Source organism: Hyaena hyaena, unplaced genomic scaffold, assembly GCF_003009895.1.
Source record: "Hyaena hyaena isolate Hyena2069 unplaced genomic scaffold, ASM300989v1 scaffold_196, whole genome shotgun sequence".
Taxonomy (NCBI): Eukaryota; Metazoa; Chordata; class Mammalia; order Carnivora; family Hyaenidae; genus Hyaena; species Hyaena hyaena.
This window is the reverse complement of record NW_024080828.1, coordinates 919,840-936,445: the sequence shown is the minus strand read 5'-3', so window position 1 is coordinate 936,445 and position 16,606 is coordinate 919,840. Positions and strand designations below refer to the sequence as shown.

The following is a 16,606-nucleotide window of genomic DNA, read 5'->3' as shown; positions in this document are numbered from 1 at the left end:
ACACAAAATGAATTACACACCATTACCAAGTGAGATTCATTCCAGTTTGGTAGAATGAAGAAAAAATACCACATAATCATCTCAGTGAAGACAGAAAAAGCATTTGACAAAAATCCATTCTCCTTTTCCTCTCAACAAATCAGGAGTAGAAAGGCACTTCTAAAACCTGATTAAGGGCATTTATGAAAATCTCACAGCTAATATCATACTTAGTGACAAAGACTGAATGCTTTTCCCTTAGGATGGGGAAAAGCGAAAGTGCTCACTCTTGCTACTCTCTTTCAACGTAGTGCTAAACGGCTACAATGAAAACTACATTAACGTGAACCAGGATGCAGGGAAAGTGTTGCTCACACATTGCTAATGGGAACGTGAAAGTGTTCAGCCACTCTGGAAACAAGTTTGCCAGTTTCTATAAAAATTTCATCCACTGTGCGACCCACTAATTGTACTCCTGGGCATTTATCCCAGAGAAAGGAAGACTTAGGTTCTTAACAAAAACCTGTACACCCAGGTTTATAGCAGCATTATTCGTAGTAGCCCCAAATGGAAAACAACCCACAAGGTCTTCTGTAAGTGAATGGTTAAACGGTGGTGCGTCCATCTATACAACAGAGTACTTCTCTGCAGTAAAAAGGCACAACTACCCTTACATGCAATGATATAATTGAATCTGTAGAAAGTTAAGATGAGTGAAAAAAAAAAAACGCCCATCCTGAAAGGTTACATGGAGTATGAAACTACTTATGAAAAATTCTTGAAATGACAAAATAATAGAAACGGAGAACAGATTAGTAGTTAAGGAAAGGCCTACGCTGAAGGATAGTGTGGTGTAGGAGGTACATGGATTTGACTAGTAATGAAACATGAGGGATTCATGTGGTGAGAAAATGTTCGGTGTTTTGCCTATTTCGATGTCAACATACCTGCTGTGACATTATGCTATAGTTGTCCAAGATGTTACCATTTGAAGGAGACTAGGTAGAAAGCACACGGGACCTGCCTGCATTATTTCTCCTAACAGCAGTTGAATCTACATTTATCTCAAAATAAGAGACTTAAATTTTTTTCAAGTATTTTTTTTTTTTAATTCTAGCTAGTTAAAGTATAGTGTATATTGGTTTCAGGAGTAGAATTTAACGATTCATCACTTACGTATAACACCCAGTGTGTATCATAATAAGTGCTCTCATTTAAAAAAAAAAAGTCCTGGGGCGCCTGGGTGGCTTAGTCGGTTAAGCGTCCGACTTTCGCTTAGGTCATGATCTCACGGTTCGTGGGTTTGAGCCCCGTGTTGGGCTTTGTGCTGACTGCCAGCTCGGAGCCTGGAGCCTGTTTCAGAGTCTGTGACTCCCTCTCTCTCTGACCCTCCCCTGCTCACGCTGTCTCTCTCTCTCTCTCTCGCCTAGAAATAAATAAAACATTAAAAAAAAATTTTTTTTTTTTTTAAATCTTGCATATCTAGGGCACCTGGGTGGCTCAGTGGGTTAAGTCCAACTCTTGACTGTGGTCATGATCTCACAGGTCATGAGTTTGAACCCCGTGCCAGGTTCTGTGCTGGCAGTGCAGAGCCTGCTTGAGTGAGATTCTCTCTTTCCCTCTCTTTCTGCCCCTCCAAGCTCTCACACCCTTTCTCTCTCAAAGTAAATAAATAAACTTTAAAAAAATGTAAAAAAAATCCTGCATATCATGTAATCCTTTTCCAATAATCTTTGAATATATTATTTCCAGAGGAGAAAAAGAAACAATGAAGATGAAGTTTTCATTTCCATTACCTTAAAGCTGTGGAAGAAGCACCCAGAAATTACTAAGCATCCTGATCTATCCCTGGCGGGAAACTCTTGGCTGGCCTCATGACTTCCTTACTATTTTGAGTCTTGATTACAAATAAATGTTTATCAGTAACAGAGATGGAAAGTAACATACAAACCAAAGAAGATGTTAAAAGAGCTGAGAATTTTAAAGGGACACCTTGTACAGACACATAGACAAAATATGGCAACAAAGGGAACAGAGCAGAATGAAAGCATTTTTACCTCCTCCTTGGCAATGCGCATGTCATCTGTAACATTGGAGAAGACTGTGGGCTGGATGAAGTAGCCTTTATTCCCCCACGGGCCTCCACCACACTCCAGTTTGGCCCCTTCTTTCTTCCCACTCTCAATGAGGTCAAGTATTTTTTCGTATTGCTCCTTATCGATCTATTTGAAAAATATCATACGGAAACGACAATAAGTGAATTAATTAAGCAAGTAAGTTTATAAAAGTAATACATTGCCCAGTCTGTTAGCGAGGGCTTCAAAATGCTCAAATATTGTTATTAAGTCAAATATTCCATCAAAAGAGCAGACAGAGGCTGAGTGATTTGAGTGCTTAAAGATACATATTTGTATTTAGCACCTGTTTTATAGTTACATAAGAAAAGCACATCATCACTGCAAACAAGTGTTATTTACATTATTTATGTTCATTTACACTGGAAGAAAGCCTGTTAATAGTCAAACATACTTACTTGGCAACTGTAATCTGAAGTGAAATAAAGAGTAAAAGGAAAAAAAGAACTTTGATAATGGGTTTAATTAAATATGGCAGTTGGCCAGCAGATATGCTTTGGGACTTTGACGATTCCTAGACCTCTGTGTGGTTTTCCTCATTCCTGACATTCTCTCCTGGCCAGATCCATGCTGACCACAGTCTGGTCACTCTCTCCAGTTAAGATCCCTCTCAGCAGGTTAAGGTTACGTTTTAAAGGAAAAAGATTAGGGGCGCCTGTGAGGCTCAGTCAGTTAAGCGTCCAACTTCAACTCAGGTCATGATCTCATGGTTCGTGAGTTGGAGCCCCATGTATCTGTGCTGACAGCTCAGAGCCTGGAGCCTGCTTCAGATTCTGTCTTCCTCTCTCTCTGCCCCTCCTCTGCTCTCTCTCTTGCTCTTTCAAAATAAACATTATTAAATTTTTTAAATGTGTTTTTTTTTTATTTATTTCTAGGCGCGAGAGAGAGGTAGCTTGAGCAGAGGAGGGTCAGAGAGTGAGGGAGTCACAGACTCTGAAACAGACTCCAGGCTCTGAGCTGGCAGTCAGCACAGAGCCCGACGCGGGGCTCGAACCCACGAACCGCGAGATCATGACCTAAGCGAAAGTCGGACGCTTAACCGATTAAGCCACCCAGGCGCCCCTAAATAAACATTATTAAAAAATTTTAAAGGAAAACGATTGAAGATCCAGGAGTTAAGGGGGAGGGGCTTATGCCAGTTCAACTTGTCTTTTCTCATTACTTAAAAAGTGTTGCTTTTTATCTTCTCTTACCCTGCAATCTCCGCCATCTTCTAAATCCCAGGAAAAGGTTTCAAAGAGCCCTGCCTGCACACAAACCAGCTCCCATATCCAATTAGATTAAGTGCTATCTGAAACCAGAAACGGTTTTCTAAAATTTGGCAGAATATTCGGTACAACGTTGCTCAATCCTTCTCAGTGCACAATATTTAATTGAATATTCTCCAGAGAAAATGTTCCTTCATTTCCAGCAAAGTATGGGAGTTGTAGTGTTGGTTTAATGGCTGCTGGTTTTATATTTAAATTGCTGCATAATATTTACTACAGCCAGACTAAGTGGAGGTATTAGTTCTGCCTGGTTAGAAGATTGTGGATTGTCAGCAAATAACCAAGGGTCCATGTATCTCCATGCAAAGCTTCCCCGGCCTATTCCAAAATATTAATTTGACTGTAGCCTCAAAAAAATCATGATTTTGGGGGGTTTTAATATGTATTCCCTAAGCCATATCTTTCCTCTGCCTATGACCAGAGTGGATATTTGGTGTCAATGCTAGTTTTCCCTGTGCACTAGGAGGTAAAGGCTGAAAAGATTTGGCTGTTGGAAGACTTAGATGGTCAATAACTTCTAAAACTACAGGAATTCATCTTTTACTGCCTGGTTCCTGAAAACACAGTTCTCTAACCAGCAGCTCTAACATTACTTGGTGGCAACATGCATTTCTTAGGCCTCACCCCAAGACTTACTACATCAGAATTTGCATTTTTAATTCGGGGGATTCAACTGCACAGGAAAGATTGAGAACATTGCATTCTAGGTTAGGCCTAGTGAGGGAAGTTTTCAGTTACACTTAGGGACATCCCCAGTTTAACCTGGCTAATTCTGATTCACCATAAATACAAATCTTCTTCAGAAGGTTTCAGACTGGCCATATCTGAATTTGCTCCCTTTTTGGCCCTCAGGAACTTCTCAATAATGCTAGGATGTAGCAAGGGCCCTCTATTCTGTGATGGGCCCTTAGCTCATGGGCTAGTCCATGAAATGTAATGGGGCATGGCATTGTGATAGCCGCAAGTATACATTTTGCTGTGTTTGCATGTGTAAATTCTTTAATTCTTTAGGGTTCACGGGCTGAGAAAGAAGACACTTTGAGAAATGACACTGATGCACCCTTCAAGTTATTTGGAAACCATAGATCAACAAAAGCCATGAGAGCAGATATATGAAGTTATTGATCTGTGATAATAATTGTCACCATAGGTATAAATGGAAGCATGTAATTTTCATCTGTTTGCCAGACATTTGAGCATGTACTGTGACCCAGGCACTTAGATAGATGCTCTATATAGATTATTGCATTTCACTGCCCAATGACCCCACAAGACTGGTGTTACTACTTCCATTTTACAGATGAGAAAACAGAGCCTGAGGGAGGTTAGATTTTAAAGCCAACCTCGATTTCAAAAGCCCATCTCTCTGCATTAAGACAAGATGAAACTCTGCTGATAATGTTAACAACATTCGATATTGGTATCATCACTTCTTTTTCAAATGAAAATTTTGACATTTCCAGGTGTTTAAAAATGCATATTTTGGTCTATGAAATCAAATTGGAAAATCACTTTACCAATTAAGAAATTTATATATGTATATATAATATATACACACATATATGCCCACATATGAGTATATATGTATATGTATATATAACACATATATTTACATATATTTATATATAAATGTACTTAGTGCATAAATGTCTCTATCAGTTCTTTCTAATAAAAACAGATATTTTTATGGGTGAAGAAGCTTCAAGGCGTTTTCAGTCTTACTTCTCAAAAATTTACTTATTCTACTTAATCAGTAAAACTAGTGATGAAAATCTATTTGCTTACAGAGATTAAAGCCTTATACTATGAAGTTAGATCACTATTTACTTAAGAATCCTATGAATAAGCATTTTCTTAAAGTCTATTTTAACTCCCTTTTCTTACGAAGAAAGAGGTATCAATTTTTGAGCCTCTGTTTGAATTGTGCAGATCCCCCAATAGAGCGTATTGCCCAACAATGTTTAATATTAAGTATCTTAGATATTCTATTCTCTTCATTTCTCCTTCCTTCCCCTCCCTGCTCCTCTTCAGATCTATCTATCTATCTATCTATCTATCTATCTATCTATCTATCTATCATCTATCATCTGTCTATCTATCTATCTACCTATTTATCTATCAACACATCAAATGGGAAAAATGCTTTACTTTTACATAGATAAGTAGTTATTTATAGAGAGAAATAAGCAAACTGAAAACTTAGAATGTCCTCCTTTTTCAGAATTGGAGACCAAATCGAAATCAAATTTATTATATGTCTTGGCATCCATTTGAAAATCTAACCAATATGAGCAAAATTAGCCATTACCTCTATTAACTCAAAGATAAAAACAAAATATAATGTGGTTGAGATAAATCAATGTATTACTTCATTTGCCAAGCTGAGGTATTTTAGGGCTTTTAGGTTTTAATAAGTGGCATTGCCTAAATCCTAAGATTTTCCTCCTTAGCTATCTTGGCTCGCGCAGAAAAACCCGGAACATCGCTTTGACCTTTTCAGTCTGTAAACTCCATGAGATCAGGTATCATATCCTCCTTGCTCCTTTTGGTCGTGCCAGGTGCTTATCCCAGGCTTCAGCTGATAGTCACATTCAATAAATTTTGGTTAATCATATTTACTTTTGGTTTAGTAAGTTAAGATTAGTGTTTGCTTCAAATCAACAACATGGAACAGTGTATAATTTTTCGTGTGAAAGAAGAGAGCCTCTAAGCTTAATGTCTACACTCTAGGGCAAGGTTTCTCAGCAGCAGCCTCATTGGCATTTTGTGGCAGATAACTCTTAGTTGTGGGGCCCTCCTGTCGCATTTTAAGATGTTTAATAGCATCTCTGGCCTTTACCTTCCACTAGGTACCAGGAGAACCATCCCCTTTCTCAGTTGAGAACCACTGCTCTGCATCAAGGTCCCAAGGACTGGAGTAAATTTAGAACCAAAGATCCAGGAGCTCGCATAACAGACAATGAACAAGTTTAACTGTACAAGCAAGAGGCAAAGGTAGCATTTGGACAAGAGAAAGACTCTCGTGTTGATAACGATTCTAAGAAGGCAGACAAAAACGGGAACTCTAGGGAACAACTGGCCTTCTCCACCTAAAATGAGAAGTTGGCCACAGAGCCAGGAACTCAGGACCTTCTAGGACACTCGGGCCACCATTAGAAGGCCAGTCAGAGTTACTGAAGACTGGAGAGAGTATAGAGGTAGGCTAGCTGCCCACATCTGTGGGATGTAACCTGGGACAAAGGGCTGGATCTGAGGAAGGCACAAATGATAGTATTGTATACAAACTCCCAAAGTGGACAGAGACCACACACAGGAATCAAGAGGTGTGCAGATTGAGGAAAACAAGAAATCTACAGCATTTGTCGTTTCTCCTCATATTTTCAATTTTCAATGCTTCTTAAACTGTTTCAAGACATGAAAACTAGCCAACACATGAAAGAAGGAAGCTTTCTTTCAATTGGGTGTTGGATTCTTTTTTTTTTTTTTTTTTAATACCAAACTGCTACAGTATTGTCACCTAGGAAGATCTGTGGCAAGGAAATAGTCTTACTCAACAAAAAGTAAGCCTAAAGAGGACACTTTATTCTTGTCTTCTGTGAGACCTCTTCCTTCCATTTTATACTCACTTGAGGGCCTTGATTGACCCCTGGGGTCAGAGGATTTCCAAGAACATATTTTTTAGCCCGTTCAACACTCCTTCGAACAAACTCATCATAAATTGATTCTTCCACAAAAAGTCTGGATGCAGCTATACAACACTGGCCTTGGTGGTAGAATAACCCATGGTGGGAAAATTCAATGGCATTATCCACTGCAAAGAAGACATTCACGTTGAAGGAGAGTTATTTTTCAAAGTTACATATTTTTATGCATATCTATCAGAAGTAGTATGATGGTATAGAAAAATTATCAGTTACATAGTCAGACGTAAATTCAATACCTCCCACCTCTTATCAGCCAGGTGACAAATTACCTTTTCTAATTCTTTATTTGATAAGAAAATGATAGCAACAAATACAGAATCTAAAAATATTGTAGTTATTATTACTATTTTGATATTGGTATTACCAAGTATGTAGAAAGTCTCATAAGATCTAATTCCACTGCAAATGATTTGTATAAATATCTCCAATTATACTTAGATGACTATGAATATTTCAGGCTCCAGGTTTTAACTACATGACAAAGAAAATATGAACTATCGATTGCATTAAATAATTTAAAAAGTAATTTTAGACACCCTGATCAATAAGAAAAGTGTTATTCCTGAAAAAAATTAATATTCAGAATCACTAGCCAAGATTTACAACTTTGTCCCAGGAAAAACATTTCCCAACTTTATTTAAAACATGCCGTATTATTTCATATATGCCTGTAAGTTCTTCTCACCTATGTATTTGAGAGAGTAGAATGCGTCTTGAAAGTGAGGAATAGGTTGCATCATTGTTAAGTCCTAAACAACCTCAAAAAAGTTTTCTCTGCATTTCTATTTTCTAAATGCTGAAGATTTAATTCAACATACATCAGTCGAGTGTCATTATATTTCTTTTGTTAACTAACCACACCTACCTAAGTTGTAGTGGAAACAGGTCCTAGAAAGGTTTGGTAAAAATGAGGAATCTCATTTGTAGAATATATAAGGTAGTGTGTTCTGAAAAGCTTCAGTTAAGACCATATTCAGCCATCTTTGTTTATGGACACACACCTCAGCTGCTAAAGAAAGAGCTAGATGAATGCTTGACAATCTATCTCTGCTATTTGACATCCATTTAGAACGTAATGATGGGATTTTACTCGATGATATAATGAGAATGAACCTGGGATTTTGTATAGTGGAGTCACATCGTAATTGTGGGTTGAATATATGTAAATCTGACTATACTTGCTAGGAAGAGAAAGAGAGAGAGAAATTTCTTAAATAATAGGTGTCATTTCCTTCTGGCCATTTCATTTAATGTGTGTATGACCCAGAGTGAAGGGAAATGACACATGTGAAATTTACCATCTCTCCAGCAGGTCTCAGTATAATATAACTGAGGGTATTTCACCATGCCTAATCCAAGGCTGATATTTAAAGGCATGGAATTAAATAAGAATACACCATGGCCCCTAAGTGCAAAACAGTTAGTTTGATTAGAGTTCCACTGAGGAAATAGTAAACTATTCCAAATCAGGAAGAAATAGTGTCTGTGTTAGACGTATCTAGGTGTTATATTTTAGGGCAGTTTGAGAGATTTTTCAAGAGTGATTCCAGATTGTCATTAATGCTTTACATTTTGATGTGACGAGCACTTTTATAAACTTCAGCTTCACCAGAGGGCACTACCGGAGGGTGTGAGGGGCGAAAAGTTAAGAGTGGCTTTCACTCACAGTCGGCGTCAGCAAACACAATGCAGGGGCTCTTTCCACCAAGCTCCAGGGTCACCCTCTTCAGATTGCTTTTCCCCGCAGCTTCTTTGATCATTTTGCCAACCTGTAATGGAGCGTCACAAAGGAGGAAGCTTAATCTGGTCTCATGATGGCAGGTTCATTTGGCATCTTTAATTTACATGATGTTTGTGCCATAGTTGCATTTCGTTAGGGAGAAGCATTAATGGCATTTTTCGAGATTTCGCACCTGCAGATATCAAAGGCTCCTCCATCTGATCACAAATACGATGAATCAGGAAAACACTGATGAGAGCAGATACACAGCTGATCTTGATGTACACAACTGGACACAGAGGAGTTTTCATTTTAATCAGAACTTCACCTTTCTATGGATGGACCTGACACATCACGATCCGAGCAAAACTTATCTACTTGACTTTTTATCCTTCTACTGAAATGCAGAGAACTCCATCCAAACTGTCATATTCACTAACCCTTAAATCTCATCTCTGTTTCTCATTCTATGCTCATTCTGACCTGGGCTGGCTCCAATTCCCCCTTCCTTGGGGTCCAGCTGGTATCTGAACTCTTCTTAGAAGCCTGCTGTGTTGACTCTGGGTAGACATGACCTTTGCTTCCTCGTATGCCCCACAAAACCCTCATGAGAGTCTTCCTCGGATTGTATTATTTGTGTACATATCAATTTCTCAAACAGATATCACCTCCTTGGTAGCAGTGGTAAAGTCCTATCTCTGCGTACTTCTTGTTAGCACTATCTGTTGCAGATGAATTGGCTGACAGGTGTCCCTCCCTCTCTCTCTCTGTCTCCTCCCTCCATTCCTCCCTTCCTCTCTCCCTCCACACCTTTGAACTGTAGAGCTAGAAAAAAGAAATTGGATCTAGGCTCTGTGCTAGCTGGAATCCTACTGTTCTGGTTTCTTCTTTAATGCTAGCTGCCTCTCTTCAGAGAAAGGCATTGTTTTCATTTTTTTCTTTGTGGATCACATCCCATCAAGATTATTTTCTGTAGTTGTTTTGTTTTTCCATCCCTAAAGCCTGGCCTGCTTTATAACTATTTCCTCTTTATTATTTTTATTGAAATCCTAATGCACTAAATGATCTTTGCTTTCCTTTTTGAAAGATGATTTATTTTATCTTGCTTCTGGGTTTCTTTTCCCATTTGACACATCAGATTTAAATAAAATGTTTCTATCCCCTGGAACAAGAGATAAGTGGATGCTTACTGAGCGTATGTTTGAATTTTATGTGATTACTGAGCCGAATGCTACTGCGCATTACAGAGTGAAGCATTAATTAATCTGTCAGTGTTTGTATCTTATTTAAAGATGTTACGTGCAAATCCTTTAATGTGGGTTAAACTAACAGGCTTGCTTGCAGTGGGAAAATCTTGTCTGAAATTTTTCTTGTATACCATTTTCCTTCCATTATATACTTCTTATTCAATTTTCCTTTAAGATGATTAAGAATTTTTTATTTCCTACATAATATTCTTTTCTTTTCCCCCTTTGAATTTACTTCTTTCTGCATCTTTTTTCCCTTTGTTTTTTAACTTAGAAAAATATACTGGTGAAACTTTATTAAAGCAGGTAAGTTTTGTCTTGGGGAAGGGAATAAGATTGGAGATATTTTTCTAAAAGCAACAGATGTCAAAAGAATGAGAATGAAGAATGCCTAGAAGCATGAATAAGAGAGGAAGGCTACACATTTGCTTAGGACAAGTTTAGTTGGCAAATAAAACATTTGTTTGAGTTTTCTCAAAGGTCTCGCTAAAGTGAAAACAAGGAAACATCCATTTTTGTCTGGTGTTTTTGGTCCTTTACTTGGAAAAAAGTAAAGGTTCACCATTTTTCTTGAAAAAGTTCTATAATGAGAAAGATAAGAAACTTCAAGACTATGGTAAACAATATGTTGCATGATATTGTGGCATTGTCATGTGGGACAGAAATAGCAAATGCTCAAGAAAATAGCAGAGCTTATCACACCCTGTTGGATTGGATCCTGTTTTAAATGAATCTGATGAGACATTAACATTTTTATTTTACCAGAAGGATTTTAGAAAGAGGGTCATTGTAATAAGAACCACAGTAGATGTAATCCATTGTTGGCCTCTTTCATGGAGCTTGGCAAATTTCCTGCTATCTGCCAAACAAACCTGAAGCTCAAAGAGAGCCCAGAAAGACTGAGTTTTCTGTGTGGCCTCTAAAATCATCTTGGTTACACTTGACTATTTAATACTTATCCAGAAGTAGTTACTGTACTAGTTTCTGCAGATAACAATGAATATAATAGCCTTTGAGGATGGTAAGCAAAGGAGAGAGATTCAAGACCAAGCAAAGAACATGAACTATATAATGATGTTTCATGGATAATGGGGACATGGTGGTGGGAGGGGGGTCAAATTCAGGATGGGGGCACCTGGGTGGCTCAGTCGGTTAAGCATCCAACTCTTGATTTCGGCTCAGGTCTGATCTCATGGTTCGTGAGATGGAGCCCTGCATCAGGCTCTACACTGACAGCACAGAGCCTGCTTGAGATTCTCTCTCTCTCTCTCTCTCTCTCTCTTTGCCTCTGTCTGTCTCTCTCAATAATAAATTAATAGGCACTAAAAAAAAATTCAGGATGTCTCTGGGACTGCAGAGAGAGTCATAGAAGTCACATGTGGCAGAAGCCATATTATAGTAGGACTGGCCATCAGTGAGCAAAAGCCAAGAGGAAGGAAAAGATACATCTGAGTCCACTATAGGGCACTCACTAGTAGGGTGTTTACTACTCATTAGCTCATTCCATTTTATTCTGTACAATAAGGTGGATATTATTCCTATTCACAAATGAGAAATGCAAATTTAGCAATGGTACTTAACTTTTGGAAGACACACTGCTTAAACGTGTAATTTGTGCCCAGATGTTTCCTAGTCTTTTAACCTCAAAGTTTTTTCTATTTTGGCAGATAAAGTCCCCCAAAATGCTGTAGGGGCCTAGGGCTGAGCTGAGACAAATTGGCAGTGATTCTAGAGATGAGGTCAGGGAAGAGCAGCCCACGTGAACTGGAGAATGAGTAGGCACGGGATCTAGAGCAAGAAATGGGTATGAATCTTTATTGGGGAAGGTCTAGAATGCTTGGCCAAGGAGTTTGTACCTTTCTGCCCTTCTTGCCTCTGCTATGATTTTGATCTGTGACTTTACCACTTTTTAACTTATTACCACGTCTCATTTCCACTTATTTTGTCCACAGAATTCCGAATGCAGGATTCACATTCCCCCACATCAGTTAGGGGTTTGTAGAATGCAAACTTTTTCTATTCTGTGTCTATGAAATGTAAGAAAAAGTACATAAGTATTTATCTAGTTTAAAGAAAATCAGAAAGAATAACCCTTGATTTTCCACCATCTTAAATCTCTATGTAGATGTTTTTTTATACTGGAGGGGCTAAGAAGGAGTATAACATAATCCAATTAGTCTCTCCTCATTGTCTAGAATGTTCTTCTTGCTTCTCAATCTCCAGGGGAGTTAAAAAGGTAACCACTTTTTAAAATTCAGAGCAAATTCTAACACCCATGTAGACATCACCATTCTTTATTCTTTCCTGTGAATGCCCTCAGAGAAGTTGGTACATATCTTAGTATCTTAATCACATCCTGCCACATCTCTTATTTGTAACAGCCACTTTATAAGAAAGCATTCTTCTCAGTCTTCAACCTTTCTACTGAATACCAGTAAGAGGTTTGCACCAACCTTCCAACAATGTCACACAAGCCAATAGGACGCAAGTTGTGTTTTGCTTGGTATAGTCTGATTTTGCCACTATCTTTTTGCTTGCAGTAGGAAATCATCTCAATAGATGGGAATCTATTCTCCCAAACTCCACTTTCCAGGCAGCTCTCATTCTCTCTCTCTCTCTCTCTCCTGCCTCTTCCTGCAGTGCCCATGGGTGAGACCTTGTTCTTTAACCTTCCAGAAGGTCAAGCTGGAGCCAGAGAGGCATAAAAGTTAGGCTAAGCCAACAGTAACATTCAGGAAGCTAAGTTACTTGCTCCCTTTCAGAATGATCAAGAAACAGAGAGCCCCAAATAAGGAGCTAAGGGTGATGTTCTGCAATTTAGTGTTCATAATCTACAGGGTAAAATTACGTTCATTCATACAAATCACTGTGGCTTAATTTAGATGTTCTATCATAAACCATACTAATCACATGACAGGATCTAATCAGCTATAGTCCTCATCAAGGAAAGGAATGAACACACTAAAAGCAATTCACTGCAGTCCGACTTTGTCGCAGGTATTTCGTTTCATCTCAACGACATCTGCTTATGTTCTATAAACACGTTTGAAGGCTCGAATAAGGAACAAATCACAAAAAAGAACTTTTGTTTTAAAGAAATGTCATCCTAAAAACAGTTACATAAAACACGCTTCTGATACCTGGAGATGCAGACATTCCTCCCTCCTGGCCCCAGTAACTGATTACCTCTGTAGATCCTGTGAAGGCCACTTTGTCTATGTCCATGTGAGAAGAAATGGCTGCCCCCGCAGTAGGTCCGTAACCGGGGACAATGTTCACTACTCCTGGAGGGAAACCTGCCTGTAGATAAACAGTGAAATATTTATAAGAGAACTGAGAATTTCATTCAAAGAGGAGAGTAAGGGATCAAAGTTGCCTCTTTATGCCAAGCTTATGAGTTTCTCTACCAAGAAAGATTCGTTTACCTGGTGGTTTTATTATTATTATTTCATTTCTCAGCCCACTTAAAATAACCTCAAGAGTTGCGTTGCTGGAGAAGTATTTCTCCTCGGGGTAAGACCATGTTTGACTTTTATGGATCATTGCCCTAGTGATGGCCGTCTCAGATTTCCTAACAGTAACTCAGAAAGACAGTATGTGTAAAAGAGCTTGGTAAATTACTCTGATAGAAGGAAAGCAATGTGTTTATTAGCCTATCGGCAAAATGAAAAGAATCTTACATTTTTAGTGGCTAGCTATTTATTGTGCTGGGCATACCAACTGGGTTGCAAAAGCCTATTGGCAATATTTAATCAGTAAAACATTAGATAAGAATTGTCATCCCATGCTTGATTAAGTTTCACAGACTGATCTCATTCCTGGTTTAAAAAACATGATGAGGTAAAACCCAGTGTGTACCTGAAGTAGGCACAGTCAAATTTCATGTTATAGGCATCAACATGCCCCATTTTGATATTTCTTTTGCCTTTTTTTTTTTTTTAAATTTAAAGTGAAGCATAGCTTTAAGATTTAGGCTCAGATTTTTTAAATGTAAGTTTCTAGTAACAAAAGCTTGGTTTTTAAATTCTGGAAAGGCCTGAAGGACAAGGGGCAATAAATTGTTTGCAAGAAAAAAGGTATTAACACAGTCTAGATAGTTGACGAAAATAAATTTCACATGCAATTTTTTTTTTTGCCACTTTTTGAGCAAAAAGGCAAATGCAGAGGAAACTAGAAGAGAAAACAGAATATAAGGATGTCCCCTCATGGGGAGATGTGTTCAAAGATTATGAGGCCCAATATTACAAGTAAGCATATTGGCACAGGAGCCTCCAATCTTCAAATGGACTAGTTTTTTTTAAAAAAAATCACAGAACCTCCAGGCCATTAGTGCCAGTTATCAACCATTTTTCATTTCAACCTTCAAAAGAAGGAAACATCAGTTTCAATGTGAAGTTGCATTCATGAAGTTTAGGCTAAAGAAACAAATAAACGAGGGACGCTGTCTCTCAAAACTGAATACACGTTAATAACATTTTTTAAAAGAAGCAAACAAAAGTGACCATAAGGTGACTGTTTGACATGAAGCTTTGAGTCTGGCTTCTTAACTCCATTTGGGCAGAGGTTCATTTGGGCTGAAGTTCATCTGGGCTGACTGCCAGGAATCTCAGCTGGCGGCCATATTAAATATGTCCTCATCCCTGGCCAGGGGCCATTGGGAGGTAGTTTACAGTAGCACAATGTGATGTCTTCCTATTGTAAAGGGAGGCTCCTGACTTCTTGTACATATTTTGATTTGGGAAACTCACCTCTTGTATTAAAGATGCCACGTGAAGAGCAGTGAGAGGAGTTTGCTCTGCAGGTTTGACAACCACTGTATTTCCACAGCTAAGGGCAGGCCCTATCTTCCAGATGAGCATGACCAAGGGGAAATTCCACTAGAAAGCAACATACAACAATAGAGTCTTTGTACCGCTGAAAGCCACATTTGCTAATCTAACTTTTACATTATACACTACCCGTCGATGTGAAATAATAATTGTCGTAGCTTTGTGTGATCAGCTGTTGTGCTCAAATTCAGCTAATTGCTAAAAGCAAACTCATAAATGCTAAAAAGCTCCAACAACTACTTATGGGATGGGCATGGAAGAGAGTCATATAGTTTTACCAAGTGCTGTTATTTTGAGTTCTTCATCCACTGGAGGGAAAAAAAAAATTACTGCATGGTTTAAAAATCAAGCCTTACTATTAAACACACTGTAGGTTATCTGTATATGTGTGTACAGATGTGTATAGAAAAATGTGATTTTTCCTCCCTCCTTATAGATCATTTATTGTAAATATATACACAATGGTAATATTTAGCAGTGACCTGAAATTAATATAATACTGTATGTCAACTATATTTCAATAATAAAAGGGGTGTGTGTGTGTGTGTGTATTTCTAAGACATATATCTGGCTAAAGACATAAAAGTCTAGGATCTGGTGGCTAAGCACTTGGTTTAAATCTCAGATCAGTCACTCACTAGCTCAGTGACCTTAGACAAGTTACATGCTCTCCATGGATGATTTCATCATCTGTAAGTACTGATAAAAAATCCTCCCTACTTCAGAAGGTTATCCTGAGGATTCTTCAAGAAAGTGGGCCAAAGACTTAATAGAGTGACTGATTCATCATAGTCCTGCAATAAATATTAGCTATTATTAGTGTTCAGGATTTTGTAGGTTTTCTTAATTTTATTGAGATTTGTGAACTAATGAGCAATTTCATTCAAAATATTGACATAAATGCATTTCAATCTCATTGAAGCAGAAGATAATTCATTGTGACTTCCTCATCTAAAAACTTCTTGGGTGGCTGGGTGGTTCCTTCAGGTAAGCAGCCGACTCCTGATTTCAGCTCAGGTCATCATCTCACAATTCATGAGATCAAGACCTGTATTGGGCTCTTTGCTGATAGCCTGGAGCCAGCTTGAGATTCTCTCTTCTTCTTCTTTCTCTGCTCATTCCCTATTTGCACTTGTTTTTTTCTCTCTCTCTCTCAAAATAAATAAACATTTTTAAAAACTAATTAAAAACTTCAGAATACTCTGCCAACGTTTTATCTGGCCTCTTTGAATGTGTTGATGCAATCAGTAAGATAGCCTCCTATTTTGGGGGGCTTAAAAGGAAATCTTCATGATTCTGCTGAAAAATACTTCTAAAGGTAGGATCTATTCCTTACAGGGGTCCAATAGTTTCTTCCCTTTTAATTGAAAAAATGCATTTAGGACTTGAACACTCTGGTTGCTACTATTCTCCATGATAAGGCTCAATGAGGAAATAAAAAGTGTGGAAGACAGTAGGGCCAAACTTAAACTGGTGTCCTGCAGCAGAGAAATAGGCGACGGCCACTTTGCTTATACATGTGAAGCATGGGTCTTAAAAAGATTACATGACACAGCATTTTAAAAACAAGCCATAGAGTAAATGTCAATGTCAGGGCTATAGATAGTAGAGAAACACACTCAAGAGAGACTCCACAATATAGATATGATTCTGGGACTATCTCATTCCTGTCCAAGGAGTTCAGTCACAGGGAGACCTAAACTCATCAGTTACTACATTTGGTC

General features: G+C 38.3%; 1 protein-coding gene across 1 annotated transcript in view; it reads right to left on the bottom strand.

The window, feature by feature from the left end:
* The window catches only part of ALDH1A1 (aldehyde dehydrogenase 1 family member A1), a 55,832-nt gene that overhangs the window by 13,320 nt on the left and 25,906 nt on the right, over nucleotides 1-16,606 (bottom strand). The window contains exons 6-10 of the mRNA XM_039241592.1: nucleotides 14,802-14,930; nucleotides 13,240-13,353; nucleotides 8,753-8,855; nucleotides 7,009-7,193; nucleotides 2,037-2,201 (exon numbers count right to left, since the gene is read on the bottom strand). Of these exons, the coding sequence (XP_039097523.1) occupies nucleotides 2,037-2,201; nucleotides 7,009-7,193; nucleotides 8,753-8,855; nucleotides 13,240-13,353; nucleotides 14,802-14,930 (696 nt within the window). The remainder of the gene's footprint in view (nucleotides 1-2,036; nucleotides 2,202-7,008; nucleotides 7,194-8,752; nucleotides 8,856-13,239; nucleotides 13,354-14,801; nucleotides 14,931-16,606) is intronic.